This window comes from Podarcis cretensis (assembly GCF_951804945.1).
Source record: "Podarcis cretensis genome assembly, chromosome: 12".
Classification (NCBI taxonomy): domain Eukaryota; kingdom Metazoa; phylum Chordata; class Lepidosauria; order Squamata; family Lacertidae; genus Podarcis; species Podarcis cretensis.
The window spans coordinates 52,328,188-52,344,537 of NC_137181.1; the positions used below are offsets into that span (position 1 = coordinate 52,328,188).

Genomic DNA, 16,350 nt, shown 5'->3' on the forward strand with positions numbered 1-16,350 from the left:
TATGATAGTCAGTCTCCTTCTCTGTGCGTCAAATTGTAAAACAGCAAACACTGTACAGAAATGTAAGCCTCAGCTACATGTGGTGAACTGTAATGTTTACTGGATATGCCTATTAGAAGGTAAGGGTGTAGTTTTGTTTTCTAATGTGTAAGTGTGAAGTTCCGGGTAACAATTTGAGAAATGGCACACTCCCTATTTTGTGGAGGGTTTGGTATTGGATACAATACCATATACTTAGTCACCGTTTGCATTCAATGAGCATATTTTGCTGATTTCTTCACAAACGATTCAAGAAAACAACTTCTATATTAAGGAGCTCAGAGAAATACTAATAGATGCTTGAGTTCCAGGAGCATTGTCATAAGTGTCACGCTAGGAAATATGAATAGGCGAAGGGAATGTTCGTAGAAGTTGTACGGAGCACATGAGGCCTGAAGGCGGCAGCGAGGCAATTATGTGAGGAGTGGATAAATAGGCAGGTTACTGAAGAGGGTAAGAGCAAAGGGCAACTCAAAGTTTAATAAGAAAGGATAATTATAGCAAAGCAGAATTAAGAGGTTTAAGATTACAGTAATAATCTATTTGATGGGCTATAGAAGAAGAGAGAGCCACTGAAGGGCTCAGTACAAGTGTGTGGTGAAATACCCCGAAAGGAGTTGAAAGAAGATATATTTGAAAAATTCCAAGTTGGCCCAGGACAAACATGCAAGTACATAAAATGTGTGAATACATTTAATGTGTCTGTACTGAGGGACCTAGCAGGACTGCAGCGGACAAGGAGGGACATTTAACATTGACCTCCCATGCAATGTTCCTCCACTCAAAGCTGTGTTTCCCACCAAAGTGGGGCAGATAGGAGCTTCAGGGGAAACATTTTATTTGAATTACTGCACCTTAAATACCCTTCCCCACCCAATATTCCACATTGCCTCCCCCTACCAGTTACTATTTTAAAAAAACAACAACAAAGCATGTTAAATGCATTCACACATTTAATGGTTCAACTCGTTTGGCCCTCAGAATGGCAGTTTTTGACAACAAAGATGAGGGTGGATGCAAGGTTTTAGGGGTATCTATTAGTGACATGTAGCACTCAGGTACAGAGGTGGACTATCACTGCTATGTGTATTATTTTTTGCAAGTGCTTTTGACTGTATGTGGAACTTGAATTAATTGAAACCGAAGTGAAAGTAGGTTTCGTGGGAGAAGTGTGAAACTACAGGGAAGTGTAAAGTACACCTGTAAAAAAAGAGGCCAGCCTCTCTGATTGCATGGTTGTGTTGTTAGCTGTTAACATGGTATTCTGAAATGCAGAACACGGTGTTAATTCTATAGGCTTCTAAATTGTGCAAAGAGACCACAACTCCCATCTCCCAAATTACTGGCCATGTTGACTGGGAGTTGTAGTTCAAAACATCTGGCTGCATCTCATCCTGCTGTTCTTCCAGCATAAATGGTTTTGTGCCCTCAGATTTGCTCTTGCATTTCAAACTCGGCAAAGAAGTTTGTTGGGCTTCTTGCTAAAGCATGCACAACAGCAAAGGCAAAGATAAAATTTTGACCTACTTTTCCTCCTGCATATCTTGTTATCCCTCAGCTGAATGCAGCCCAGCAGCCCTTTGCATTAGCCCACCAATCACTCAATAAATATCCTGACTTTTTTGCTTGCGTGTATTCTCATGTGTGTACCAACCTCAGTTCTCTTTCAGATTTGCAGCAGCTTGAGCAAAAAATGGATTCTGGCCTGATACATTTGTTTTTGTCTCTCCCCTCCCCACTTTTGCATGGTAGGGGTAACAGGGATAGTACGGGGAAGACATCTGGCAGCCGGCAAAGCAGTACTGATAATGAGCTAAAATGGGCAGACCACCAGAGGCCCTGGAGCAGCACAGACTCAGACAGCTCCAATCGCAATTTGAAGCCAGCCATAACAAAGACAGCAAGTTTTGGTGGAATAACTGTTCTGACGAGAGGAGACAGCTCATCAAGCAACAGGAGTACCGGCAAACTGTCTAAAACAGGTAGCTAGTACTGTATTGGGTTTGTCAGAAGGTTTCTCTGCTAAGAGGGTGGGTGTTCTGCATCTGAGCTGGCTGCAGTAAATATCAGTGGCGTAGCGTGGGTTGTCAGCACCCGGGGCAAGGCAAGTAATTTGCACCCCCTAACCCGTGGATGGGACGCAGGTGGCGCTGTGGGTTAAAGCCTCAGCGCCTAGGGCTTGCTGATCGAAAGGTCGGCGGTTCGAATCCCTGCGGCGGGGTGCGCTCCCGCTGCTCGGTCCCAGCGCCTGCCAACCTAGCAGTTCGAAAGCACCTCCGGGTGCAAGTAGATAAATAGGGACCGCTTACCAGCGGGAAGGTAAACGGCGTTTCCGTGTGCGGCTCTGGCTCGCCAGAGCAGCGATGTCACGCTGGCCACGTGACCCGGAAGTGTCTCCGGACAGCGCTGGCCCCTGGCCTCTTAAGTGAGATGGGCGCACAACCCCAGAGTCTGTCAAGACTGGCCCGTACGGGCAGGGGTACCTTTACCTTTACCTTTAACCTGTGGATTTGCGCCCCCTAACCCTAACCCCCAGATGTTGCACCCGGTGCAGCCGGGCCCCCCTGCACCCCCCACGCTACGCCACTGGTAAATATGCTAGCGCTTTGTCTTTCACCTTCATTCGTGGGTGCAATGCCAACTTCTCCAGGGTTCTTATAATTAGTGGGTAAAATGGATTTCAGAAACCTGGCCAAAAAGGGCCCAAAACATACAGGTTCCATTAGTCTCTTTCCATGTGAAATGGGATGCATGCAATGTGCACTCTGTGTTCGCATGTTGTTTTAATTTCTCATTCTGGAAGCACAAAGAAAAAGAAAGCGTAGTTTTGATTTTAACTATGGCTATTATTTGGAGATGGATCTACTAATTTTGTACATGGGAAGCAAAGAGGCTTCTTTAGCTGCAATGTTACATGTGCTTTTAAACATATGACCTTAAAGGAAATACATATTAAATTGGAATTAAATCTGTTCTTCGTGTACATTATATACAAAGAATACACCACAGCTTTACCTCTTTAGCCTCAGCTGCCCAAAGCCAGATATAATAGATATGTTTTAATACTTTTCTACAAGATGCTTAAGTTCAGGATTCAGTGGTCCTCAGGTCAAACGAAATCTACAGTTGTGGGATGGAAGGGCATGTATAGGTTCAAGGTTTGTGCTTATAAGAATACTCTGTAACTTATAGGATGTAATCCTTAATAATGCCATGCCTACAAATTGATTTTAGCATTTACTGCTTTTCACTTTCTGAGAGCTGTACAGACACAAACTTAAACTCGGTTTACCAAACCTTTGTTAGCAATAGCTCACAAAACTCCGACATATTGCAGTATGTTCTTTACTGTGCTTCAGATTTTGTTATTTGTTCAGTGGAGAACTGACAGTAAATTGAGTGGAAGAAGAGTGTCCACTGAGATACGCAGATCATATTATGATACAAGGGAGCAATCAGTTGAACTCCCATCAGTTCAAATGCAACACAGGAGAATCTAAAAATGAGTTTTTGCTCATAGGTCCATAAGCTGGAAGAAACGCATTAGTTTCCCCACTTGCCTGTTTTTCAAACAAATGTTCTGGGTCATACGTGGAATACAGAGGATCTCATTCCTTTGTGGGGGAACCTGGGGGAACCTAGCAAAGTTAATTAAGCTTCATTAATATGCAATTTTAAAGGGATGCGGGTGGCGCTGTGGGTTAAACCACAGAGCCTAGGACTTGCCGATCAGAAGGTCGGCAGTTTGAATCCCCGTGACGGGGTGAGCTCCCGTTGCTTGGTCCCTGCTCCTGACAACCTAGCAGTTCAAAAGCACATCAAAGTGCAAGTAGATAAATAGGTACCGCTGCGGCGGGAAGGTAGACGGCATTTCCGTGCACTGCTCTGGTTCGCCAGAAGCGCCTTAGTCATGCTGGCCACATGACCTGGAAGCTGTACGCCGGCTCCCTCGGCCTATAGAGCGAGATGAGCGCCGCAACCCCAGAGTCGGTCATGACTGGACCTAATGGTCAGGGGTCCCTTTACCTTTCCCTTTAATATGCAATTTTATCTTCGGAATTGCTGCCTCTTCTCATCTTATGGTGTGTCCATGCTTTGCAACCATCAGGGCTGATGCCACTGCCCTAACCTGATGACCTTCGCAAGCAGGCTTGGTGCAGGGTTTTATGGGCCCTTGAGCACAGGGTGTTTGTGGCCCCTTTACAGTGCAGCGCTACTCCATCCTTTCACACATACACCCCACAATTGTTGTGCACACAATTTTTAGCCCTAGCATTGCTGGTGGGGTAAAGCGAGCATCAAAGAATCACTGCCCTGCTTTCTCCCGCACACATTTCAGCAGGAGATTATCCTTGAGCCCCTTGCAATGAAACTGGTGTCCTTTAAGTCCCTGAATAATTTTAGGGTCAGAAGTGCTGCCTCCTCTTATACCTGGAGTCATCTCCAGAGGCCCTTTTCCAGATGTCCCCATCAAATGAGGGACAAATGAGCTTTCCACTCTCCCTGCTGCACTACTCCCCCTAGGAAATGAGAGGTGATCACAGAGGCTCCTGCAACATCACAGCTGCTTCTAAGCTGATCTCCCTTTCCCCACTTCATTTCAACAGTTGCCAGTTACTTTTCCCATTAAGAAATGAGAGATCTTCTCAGTTAGCAGTGGGCTGTTGGCAAAGCCACTGGCCAGCCATATTGGCCATATCCAAAGCTGAGGCCTGTCCTGGCCATAAACTCTGCTTCTTACAAGAGTTTGAAGGGGCAAATAAATACTCCTTCCTTGACCTCACACGGCATAAGGCCCAAGATTCCAACCTTAGGCTGGCAGCACAGACAGCAGAAAAAATTAACCAGACTCCCAAGTGTATGTGCAGTTTTCTGAAAGTTAGGGAGTCTTGTGTTCCCAGATCCTTAAAACTTGTAGCAATCAGCTGCTCCTTGATGTAGTATGGTGTGATAGAATAAAACACCATTGTTTTTCATCCAAATATGAACTGCTAGTGTGAGAAGTCCAAATTTTCTTTCTTTTCTTTTTCTCTTTGCACATCCAGGAAAAGTTGAGGTGAACGTTCCTAAAAAAACCTCTGATCATTCAGCTAACTTCCCCTATAGTGACTGAATCACTAATATTTGGAGTGGAAGAGCAGGTTACACTTTTTGAATGGGCTTTGCACAGTCATTCATGATCCAAGTTATTAGCTTGGTATTAAAGCTATGCCAACCAGCCACGTGGTGCATTTTTTTACATCCTCTTCTTTAAAAAATATATTGATATAATAATAAAAGTAACATTATTCAGTTTTAGAAGCTAACTGAGATTAAATTTCTGAAAATGTTGACTACCTTATACAAGTTCTGATAATGTTCTGTGCTTTAGTTGCAGCAGCACAGTGAATTCTAACAAGTTATCGATCCGCAGGTTCACACTTAGAATTACTTTACTTTCAAAAGACATTATTAATAGTAGTGATATAGCATCATCCATCACTGACATTCATTCACACTCCCTACATTCAGGATTGACAGGAAGTTCCAAGGGCAGCATTTTACAGCATCTCTTTCCTTGTTACTTAAGAAACAAGTAAACACTTTTTGTTGTTTCTCCAAGAGCTTGGTTGAAGCTTTCCTTCCTTCCTTCCTTCCTTCCTTCCTTCCTTCCTTCCTTTCTTTCTTTCTTTCTTTCTTTCTTTCATATGCCACCTTGGACTTGATATTGGAGGAAAGGTGGAATGGAAGTCTAGCAAAGAATGCATACATACTGGAAATTTTTGGCACCCTTTTAGTATGTGTTTATTCCTGCCCTTTTGTCCAGAAGGCAGTCTGTGACATCAAGGAATGGGGATCCCTGCCTTATGGGTTGAAGCTTAGCTTGTTAGGCTCGAGGTCTACTCCAAAATTCCAATCTAGGTTCCAAGGGATCCAAGCTGGAGTGACTTCCATTTCTGCATGGTTTGGGATAGTATCAGTGGAAAGCCCTCATCACAGAGAGTTTCTGCTCCCTTTGTAAGGGAAGCTGCGGGAGGTTATCTCTAGAAGTGATTTGTAGGACCGCATCATGAGCTTTGGTCCACACAGAATCATAGAATGATCATTAAAAGGAGGATTTAATGATGTGACTTTTGAATACAGAATTCTGCAGTAAGTTTCTGATACTTTTAAGATGTGTCCTGGTTTTACCAGTCCTATGAAATGAATATACTTTTCTGCACCCCCGAGATAGGGACTGCTCTCTAGAGATAGGGAAGGGAAAAGGAACTTCCCACTTTTCCTTTTTAAAAAATATAATCTTTATTAAGTTTTCCATATTTCATTACATTTCAGAATAAAAGAATTTATAACTTAAAGCATTGCTTAAATTGCTTAAAGTGGAACTTCCCACTTTTCCATGTGTCCTGGGGGCTGCCTGTGTCCAGGTCTGTACTTAGCCATGTGTGGATGAGGTAGGGGGTTCTTGCTTTTTCAGCTTCCATCTTGTTACCAAATATTTTCTTGTATTTAGGTATAGTTTATGGGCTTCTGCTTTCACTTCTAATCTCTGAATCCAGGTGTTGCTCTTTTTCTCCAGCCCAAAACAGGAACTCTTCTAGTGTTGGGGACTTCCCTCTTGACACATTGAAGAATAGAAATTTATAAGATGTCCCTTTTTGCAATTTGAACAAAGGGAAGCAGGCAAGCACCCATATCGCTACATTTCCCTCCAAAATAGCAGCACATCCTTGGAGCCCCCAACCACAAGGCTTTTCTTGAAATCTAGCTGCAGTAACTCAGACATCTATTCCATTTTAACTTCCAAATAATTTCCTTCCAGCTCACACTCTGGCAAATATGGTATATCATCAAGGACCTGTTAGCTACTGGGTATCCAAAGCCATCAATGCTTATTTAAGCAAGCATCTTCTAGCCATTAATATCCTCTGAAGAAACATCTTTAGCTATTAACTATGCAAAAGGCTAAAGAAAATCCTTAATAACATTTTTAATTTGATTTATACATTTATATCTGACCTAAGCAAGAGTATATAAGCAAGGTAGCTTATATAAAATATGGGAAACTGTGGTCGAAGTGCCTATTAGGCTAGCCAAACATTTAACCAACTGGTGCCTAAGATGCTACCCAGGGATGCAGATTAATGTTGAACCACCCACGGGATCTTTCAGATTCAACAGCTCAACATCCTCCTCCCCTCTGATAGTCCTAACCTGATCCAAAACATCCACTCACCCCACCCACACGTGAAAACAAAGATCACCACAGCCAGTCACAAACAAACAACCACACCCTAGGCCAACCCCAACCTCTCTCACCACCAAAGGAACACAAGGGAATAGCAGAGAACCTGACACAAAACCCCACATATATTACGTAAAATAGAAATATCACCACCAGACCCACCCCCACTCACCTTTCCCCTCTCCACCTCTTTCCCCCTTTTCTTCTTAATGTCTCAACAAATGAAACTGATCTGGAAAAAAAAGAGAGAGACATTGCACATACTTTTGTAAACCAAGAAAATCTTTAATAAAAATACAAACAAAAAACCAACGATCCATTCTCTCTGCACAGGGATGGGCATGGCACATGGGTTTTTATGTGCATAAGATGGGTAGAAGCAGGATGAAGGGTGGAGTGAGCAGGTGTGGATCTAAACATAGGTCTTAGTTCACATACATGCTCAAGGAAAAAGCATTCCATTCAGCTGCAGTGACTTAATGGCAAAAGAGGGAGGATTGGGAATGGGAAATAAGTCAGCCCGACCACTCCATTCTTCCCATCCTTTTCACTCCCCTGGCTTCCCTGCATCCAGACTTCACACACTAAAGGATCTTAAAACTTGCATAACATTTTGGTTGCTAAAATTATACATCAACCCTCCCAAGAAGAAGAAAAATACACGAGGAGCACCAATAATTCAAGTTTATCTACCCTAGGTATTCGCCTAACCTCCAAATGAAATCTCTTATGACACATTTAAAACCACTTCAGTGATAATATCCTCTCCATTGCAGGGTGATTAGAAATGTTGAGTGCTCCCTTCCCTTTAAATTTTGAAAGCTTGTCAAGACCCAGAACAGGGGGGGGGGGGAGCTGCAGTAACTCAGTGAAAGGGTGCAGGAAGGGGGGGGGTAGAGCAAGACTGGTTGTCAAAACAAGCTCGTAGTTTCCAATGCCAGAACATAAAGTGAAGCTGTCAGTCAGCCTGGAGAAGCCAGGAGAAATACGGCTGTGGGGAATGGATTCAGAAGGGATTGCTGTACCAGGAGGAGGATTATTCAAAGTGATTAATAATAATAATAATAATAATAATAATAATAAATAATACACACTCTCCCCCAAATTCTACTTCATGCTTCTCTGCAGAAATCGAAGCCTGTAGGTGGAGGCACATGTATTTCAGGTTATATAGGGACTGTTCAGATGTTTAAATTCTTAAAAATACTGATGTCATTGAAAGGGATTGGACCAGGGATGGAAGAATCTGTGGCATTGCAGATGTCATTGGACTTTAACTCCAGCCAGCATGAGCCAGAGTCAGGGATGGTGGAAGTCGTTGCCCAACAGGATATGGAGGGCTCCAGGTTCCCCATCCCTGGATGACACACGTGCATGTAAAATAGGTCCATGGCAGCTGAATGGAACCTTCCTATTTAGAGGTCACAAACTGCTGAATATCAAGTGCTGGAAACAAGCAACAGGAGGTGGTTGTAGATTGTTGGCTTCATCCCTTGACTGCAAACTTGCAAGAGGCATTCTGTCATAAACAGAATGCTTAGCTAGATGGACCTTTAGTCTGAACGCTCAAAGAAAGTGTGTCCCTGCTACGGCATACTGCAACATTCTTGATAGTGCAGGAAAAGTTTATAAGTGGGGTTCATGGGGTAAAAATCTGTCATCCAGCAAACACCAATACTTGTCTTCTGTTTGTAACTGTCTAGTAGTTCAGATGGTAGACAAGTTAAGAAGTCAAACTGGTTTTCTGTTTACGTATGGCAAGCAGTCATTATCAGTTTCCAGGAACATAAAACTGGTTCACAAACTTTTGCTGAGGGTCTTGGCAGACCACTTACAGATTTCCCTCCTTGCTGTAGCAATTGAAATCCGTAGGGATATTTAATACAATGGATGTGTCATCTCCCATCTTCAACCACAAATCCACAGACATGCCACAGACCATCCAAATGAAGCTGATGGACAACTGATGGTTCGTGGACCACAGTTTAGGAACTCCTGCCATAAAAATCACCCATCACAGTACCCTTTGTCATATTTAACCTACTGGTCTTTGAGAATTATGTTTAATTTTGTGATAGCTAATATAGCCCTGGCAAACACAGGCTGCAATCCACAATTACCTGGGACTAAATCCCACTGAATTCAGTAGAGCTTACTCATGCAGAGGATTACAGTTACTTGCTACTTTTGAGATTGCTTGGCTGTAGTAGTGAAAGGCTAAGTCGCTTCCAGTAAAAGCGTCTATTTGTGGTCACTGACAAAGAGCCTCAAGTTTTTTTCTGTAGACAAGCATAAATTATCTGTTACAAGATCACTTCAGGCTGTAGATGAGGGGAGGATTGAATAAAAAATGCTTCCCCCATATAAAAAGGGTTCCCATTCCAGTGTGATAGGTGTGCAGAGAGTTATTGATGTGGAAGAATATTCAAACAAACAATTCCTCACCTGCACTCTAAAGAAGTGCAAGTCTGTAACTGATTCGTCACAAGAGTCTACTAATTATGGATGATTTAGAAAGGTAGAACAATTCAACTGCTGATTACATCAGTTCCCTGCCAAAGCACACCTATAGACACTTGTATACTTCATATGTGCTAGTTCTTATAGATCAAATCATTTTAAGGAGACTAATTTATTTATTTATAATATATATTTGTAAGACTCCTCATAAAACAAATACTTTAGACATCATAAAGGAAAAGTGCTAAGTCTATGCAGTCTCTTTTAACAGGAAAGAGTCAACTCATGATAACTTTTCCCTGTTATTCTCCTGAAGTAGTGTGATTTATATGTCACTATATTTTGAAGTAACTTTTTTTCCTATGATATTTCCTGCAAAAGAATATAGTTGCTTGTCATGATGTCCCCTTGTCTCTTATTGATGTTTCCTGAGGCTACCAGATGAGGTTTCGTTTGAAACCTTGTATCTTTAAAATAGGTATAGGGCGATAGAATCATAGAATTGTAGAGTTAGAAGGGACCCATGGGTCATCTAGCCCAACCCCTTGCAATTCTGGAATCTCAGCTGTTAGAATGGAACACAGCCAATACCCATGTTAAATTGCATATATCAGTAGCAGCTGCACAAAGCCAGATGCCTAGCCAACCTATGCATACGCACACATGAATATTTTCTTTAACTAGATCAGTTCTTACACTCCAGATGATAACAAGAAAAACACTTCCAAGAAGAACAGTTGGCTGAAGATTATGATAATTTATAGGCATTGGAAGTTGACTGAATTATTTCATCGCAGACAAATACATTAAGATTTCACTCTTTTTTTAAAAAAAATGTGTAAATTATACAACAGGATGTGGTGAACCTGCTGCCCATGAAGTAGCTCTCCAACCCTCAGCAAAATCCTCCTCCTTGTATGCCATCATGGCTAGAAGATTGGAGTGTTCCAGAGAGAGGAAAGAGTGAGCATGCTCTGCTTTCCTGGGCACTTTTATTCTCTTCCACTAGCAGAATGCATGAGATAAAAGTCATTTTTTCAAAATAATCAGAGGCTAGGGGGAGAATAACCTCTCTGCGAAGCTCAGTACTGTGATGAGAAGGATGATTCCCACCCCTCCTCTACTGATGGGCACAGTTTGACAATGGAGCTGGGGGTCTGTATGCCTCAGTGTGTCTGCCTGCTTGCCTGTTTGTGTGCATCTCTAACTCCCTGTGAAGGTCTGCCTACATACATGCATATTTCTGTGCTCAAACCTGGGTTACGTTCACTTTCATGTTGGCCATGCAGCCCTCAGAAAGTTGGCCAACAGCAATTATGGCCCTTGGGTCCTCCTATATGGCATTCACCATCCTCAGTGTTCTGCATTAGTCCACCACATTCATTTACTACAGTGTTGGTTCCCACAAAGCAAACGAGAAAGAACTCTCGTGATATGACAGTACTCAGTCACCACAATTAGCTGAGCATCTCTAAACGTTATTAGTAACCTCCCTTTACACTTTAATCACATGTTGTGCTGACCCCCCCAAAAAATCCATTTTAATTTAAAAGCATAGTTTATCCCTTGCCAATAATATACTACCTTGTTGCTCGCATATTGTGAGCTATAATGGATATGGAAGGATGCATTATTAAAGCTATAAATCAATACCGAGGCTGGGAAAGTTAATAATTTAACAAATCACTTGGGCTGCACTCCTGCAATGTATGACATCATCAAAATATTCAGTTAAAACAATGTAAATGTAATGCAGCTATACAACTGCAATGTTAGCATCACATGGGGTGGGAGCATTAATGAGAGCTAAAACTTTTGTTGGTGTTTCCCCCTCCTCTTCATAAACAATAGCACACTATGTCAAAGTAACTATGGACACAACTTTAGTGTAGTTATATGAATAACAGCCTGATTTTGGCCACAATGTACCACACAGTGACCATTGCTAGTGTTGTAGTCTGTAATTGTAATCTGCAGCAGAGGCATCTTAAAACCTGGAAATTTAAAATAAGGAATGGTAAAAATGTTGAGTTCCAGCTACAGTGTGGATTTGCTAAGGCTTTCAACCAGTGTGCCATGGCACCTTGGATTGCCTTGAAAGATGGTCACACGTGCCATGGGCCACACTAGCCTTTGTCCCTCTTTCCTTCCCTCCTCTGATGCTCCCTTGCATCTCTGCCCCCCAAAGGCTTGCACAACTATTTGTTGCAGCAGCCCTGGCTGCAAACTCCCCAGGCAAATGGTGCCTCTGGGGCTGGCCAGGGGGCGCTAGTTGCCAGGAGCTGAGATGGCTCAGAGATCAGGAGTGGCTGCGGCAGCTGCCTGGGGGACTCCCAAGGAGAGGGGAACAGAGAGAAGGCTGAGGGAACACTCCACAAGGGAGGGTGCTTGAAAAGGGGTGAGAGGCTATAGGCAAGGGGTGACGTAACTGGGCTGCTGAGCCCCACAGGGGTGCCACAGAAAGAATGTAGTTAGTTAAGGGAGCTGTGGACTCAAAAAGGTTGAAAACCTCTGCTAAGGAATAGTGCTGAACTGTAGCTCATTTAACAGCAGGTGATGAACTGCGTCTGCACTGAAAGCACCCACAAACTGGTGAAGATGCCTAGTAGTGCCGACTGTCAGAGTTTTCTATCTCCTCTCACTGCTTTTATATTGGAGTCTGTATTATGGGTGTTTGCTTTACTGAATGCAGAGTCTTTTTGAGCTGGAAAATTGAAACACCTTGTTTCCCATTGATCCGACAATGTGATTTGCTAGGCAGTGCCACAGAATGCTTCACAATCTTGCCACTCTTTGGCAAACCTTATCCCTGGCTTTGCTCACTGACCATGTACTTTGGATACCACAAGGTGTTTTTTGGGGGGTGGGGCTGCTTTGACTCTGGGTGCCCTGCGCAGATCCTGCTTCATGTTGAACAAGCCTAGAATCCCACCACGACACCGACCTTGGCTTGCAATTAGGAAGTCAGCTAAAGCTGCTGCATTCTACTAGTAATGTTATAACTAGTTTAGATCCAGCCCCATGAGTAATACCCAGAGCTGTGCAAGCAGACTTCCACCAGCACAATGAGACTTCCTCTCCTCCATCCTGTAGCCCCCTGCGCTTTGAATACACTCTGGAGGGTCTCCCAGCCTTCCAGAGCTGATTTTTGGGTGGTTAGCAGGGACTGTGGGAAGGGAGAGAGAAAACGAAAGTTGGTTGCATGAGCATAAGTCCGTTCTACAAACTAGCTGGATGTCATCAAATGCATTTTAAACATACACACACGGTAGAGCATAGCCATATTATACCTGGTCAATGATCATGAATTGTCTGTCATTTGTAACATGAAATTTTCGTCAGCAATATATGCCACCCAATATTCCATGTTGGATGAGGTGCTTGCACTGTTGCATGTCACAACCATGGTCTCCAAGTGATACTAGCAGGCTTTGCAAACTCATCCAAGATTGCAGTTGGGGGAGAAATGCTTTGGATGAGGTTACAGATAAATAATTTGTTTTGTATAAGTTACTTAGTAATGTGGCTGTTGCCTAGTCCATAAGCCCTGTCTACCCTGTGGATGTAGTGTTTATTACAGTAAACCTGGCTTTTTTTTCAGGTTCAGAGTCTTCCAGCAGTGCTGGGTCCTCAGGATCTCTGTCACGAACGCATCAACCTCTCCAAAGTGCATCAGTTGTCCCTGGAGTTACAGCCACCTCTTCTAGCAATGTTCCCTATACAGACAATGGAATAAGTGGCCAGGTAGTAGCAAACAACACCAGCTACATCATACTTCCACTTGAAGCTGCAGGGATTCCACCGGGAAGTATCCTGCTCAATCCACACACAGGTCAGTCGGTTTCATGTTTCCTAATATTTTAGCTAACCACAGCCCATAGAAAAATCTGGGTGCTACTACTACTAAAACAGGAATTGCAGTTTCCAAGAGACAGATATCTTGCAATCAGAGACCACATCTTTCCTTGGGGATCTACAGGTGAGGTTACAATCACATGAAGGGCAATGTCCAAACAGGGTTCCTTCTTTTGGGCAAAGAAACTACCTCATCAGTAAACTATGCGCTGAATAGGTATTTCATGAGCAGTGAACAGCGCCATTAATAATGTACCACCAAAAGAAAAATGTGGAGACCTAATACATAGCATGTCAGCACAGAGGGAGCGAATGGATACCTGGAGTTAAATTTTTCATTAAGAACCCTTAATGCATTAAGAGCTTACTGGAATGCAGTTATTATTTGAAAGAAGATCAGCATGGGTCATAAGCTCTCAAAAGGAAGAAAGCATCTATCTATGCTGAAGAAAGCATCTGTCTATGATCTGATGGCTTCAGCTAAAGATCAGTTAAAGTTCCACATTAGGCTACAATCCTATATACATTTTTCTGAGTGTAAGTCCCTTTGAATTTGGTCTTACTGCTAAGAAGGCATGTAGGATTGCACTCTTAATCAGTCAGTTGAACTAACTGATATGTGTATCTGAAGAAGTGTGCATGCACATGAAAGCTCATACCAATAACAAACTTAGTTGGTCTCTAAGCTACTAGAAGGAATTTTTTTTATTTTGTTTCGACCAACACAGCTACCTACCTATATCTCTAACTGATATGGCCATTCCTTTATAGAATCACAGAATGAAGGAGGCATTCTTAACTAATTGTGCACTCAATTCATTTGTCTTAGAGAAGAACAAGCATAGTGAACTTAACAATTTATTCAGATTCTGTAATTTCTGATTTAGTGCACTTTAAGAGAAAACATTGGCTAATGGCTGACAAAGTCTCAACGGTGCAAAAAAATAATAATATCTAACCTTGTTGCTTTGAACTTGGAACATTTCCATTAATCAGTACTTGAGGCTTTGGGGAAGATATCCATACATTTTTAAGAGAATTAAATGTGTTGCGCTAGTTCTTTGTTTGGTGGTTGCTCTATTTTTGCAAAGTTGTCTTGAAAAGCACATTAAGTATTGATTTGCTCCAGGTCAACCATTTGTAAACCCTGATGGTACACCTGCAATATACAACCCACCCAGCAGTCAACAGCCTATTAGAAGCCAGATAGTTGGACAGTCTCAGCAACCGCCTTCATCCCAGCCACCTGTGCAGCAACCACAGCAACAAATTACAAGTCACCTTGTCACGCAGGTAAGGGGGAAATGTCTGCCTATATGCTAGCAGCTATGGATCCAGTGTAAGTCTATTAGAGCAGTATTATTTGGTGCTGCCTTTTTCTTGGCCCAGCCAGACAAGGAGCAGTTAAGGCACTGAAGTAGTGCATCATGCAAGATTTGCATCCAGTGACACCTTGAAACACCGATGACTCTAAGGCACAACTGTTACAGATGACACACAAATAGTTGTTTCCCTCAGCAGCTTTGCAAGGGGTCATACAGGGCACCCCTCTGAGCCTGTAAAATATCATGGATTCCTCCTGCTCACCAGTCCCAAACCGATATAATTTAGGAGGTTTGTTTGCATTACCATGGCAGCTTTCCAAGCTGTGCATTGCACCAGAGCAGTACATGTGAAAAGGATCTAGGAGTCTTGGTTGACCACAAACTTGACATGAGCCAACAGTGTGACACGGCAGCTAAAAAATCTAATGCAATTCTGGGCTGCATCAATAGGAGTATAGCATCTAGATCAAGGGAAGTAATAGTGCCACTGTATTCTGCTCTGGTCAGACCTCACCTGGAGTACTGTGTCCAGTTCTGGGCACCACAGTTCAAGAAGGACACTGACAAACTGGAACGTGTCCAGAGGAGGGCAACCAAAATGGTCAAAGGCCTGGAAACGATGCCTTATGAGGAACGGCTAAGGGAGCTGGGCATGTTTAGCCTGGAGAAGAGGAGGTTAAGGGGTGATATGATAGCCATGTTCAAATATATAAAAGGATGTCACATAGAGGAGGGAGAAAGGTTGTTTTCTGCTGCTCCAGAGAAGCGGACACGGAGCAATGGATCCAAACTACAAGAAAGAAGATTCCACCTAAACATTAGGAAGAACTTCCTGACAGTAAGAGCTGTTTGACAGAGGAATTTGCTGCGAAGGAGTGTGGTGGAGTCTCCTTCTTTGGAGGTCATTAAGCAGAGGCTTGACAACCATATGTCAGGAGTGTTCTGATGGTGTTTCCTGCTTGGCAGGGGGTTGGACTCAATGGCCCTTGTGGTCTCTTCCAACTCTATGATTCTATGATTCTATGTACCTCCTCCATAGGTAAACAGCACGTCTGTATATAATGTCTCCCATCCACAAGGCCAATTCAGCAGTGGCTATGCATGTTCTTGAAGGTGTCCTTTATTGTGAGCCATCCATTTGTTTGAGACATTGGCGCTCTCTGCTTCCCCTGCCTCCCACCCCACCCCATCATCATCTGAATCCTACATAAATCCACTCAAAGTGATTTACATTAAAACCTATTTAAAGCAACAATAAAAAACTAAAAGCAGAACAATTCAAATAAAAAACTCAAAAATGCACAGTTAATGAAAACACAGTGCACTTAGGAGAGGCCAAAAGCGCAGGGGGAAAATGGTATTTGCATGGCATTTAAATCTATGGTGCCAGGTTTGCCTTCCCGGAGAAAACATTCCACAAATGGTGGGCCACCATTGAAATGACCC

The 16,350-nt window shown here is 42.9% G+C and overlaps 1 protein-coding gene across 21 annotated transcripts in view; it reads left to right on the top strand.

Moving 5' to 3' along the window:
• Positions 1-16,350, top strand: part of ARPP21 (cAMP regulated phosphoprotein 21) — a 256,531-nt gene that overhangs the window by 181,230 nt on the left and 58,951 nt on the right. For 18 of the 21 annotated variants that reach the window (XM_079947781.1, XM_079947782.1, XM_079947784.1 and 15 more), the window contains 3 exons: positions 1,792-2,024; positions 13,326-13,556; positions 14,709-14,872. In XM_079947781.1, coding sequence (XP_079803907.1) covers positions 1,792-2,024; positions 13,326-13,556; positions 14,709-14,872 — 628 coding nt within the window. The remainder of the gene's footprint in view (positions 1-1,791; positions 2,025-13,325; positions 13,557-14,708; positions 14,873-16,350) is intronic. The other 3 variants (XM_079947773.1, XM_079947778.1, XM_079947775.1) reach the window with 1 other exon arrangement.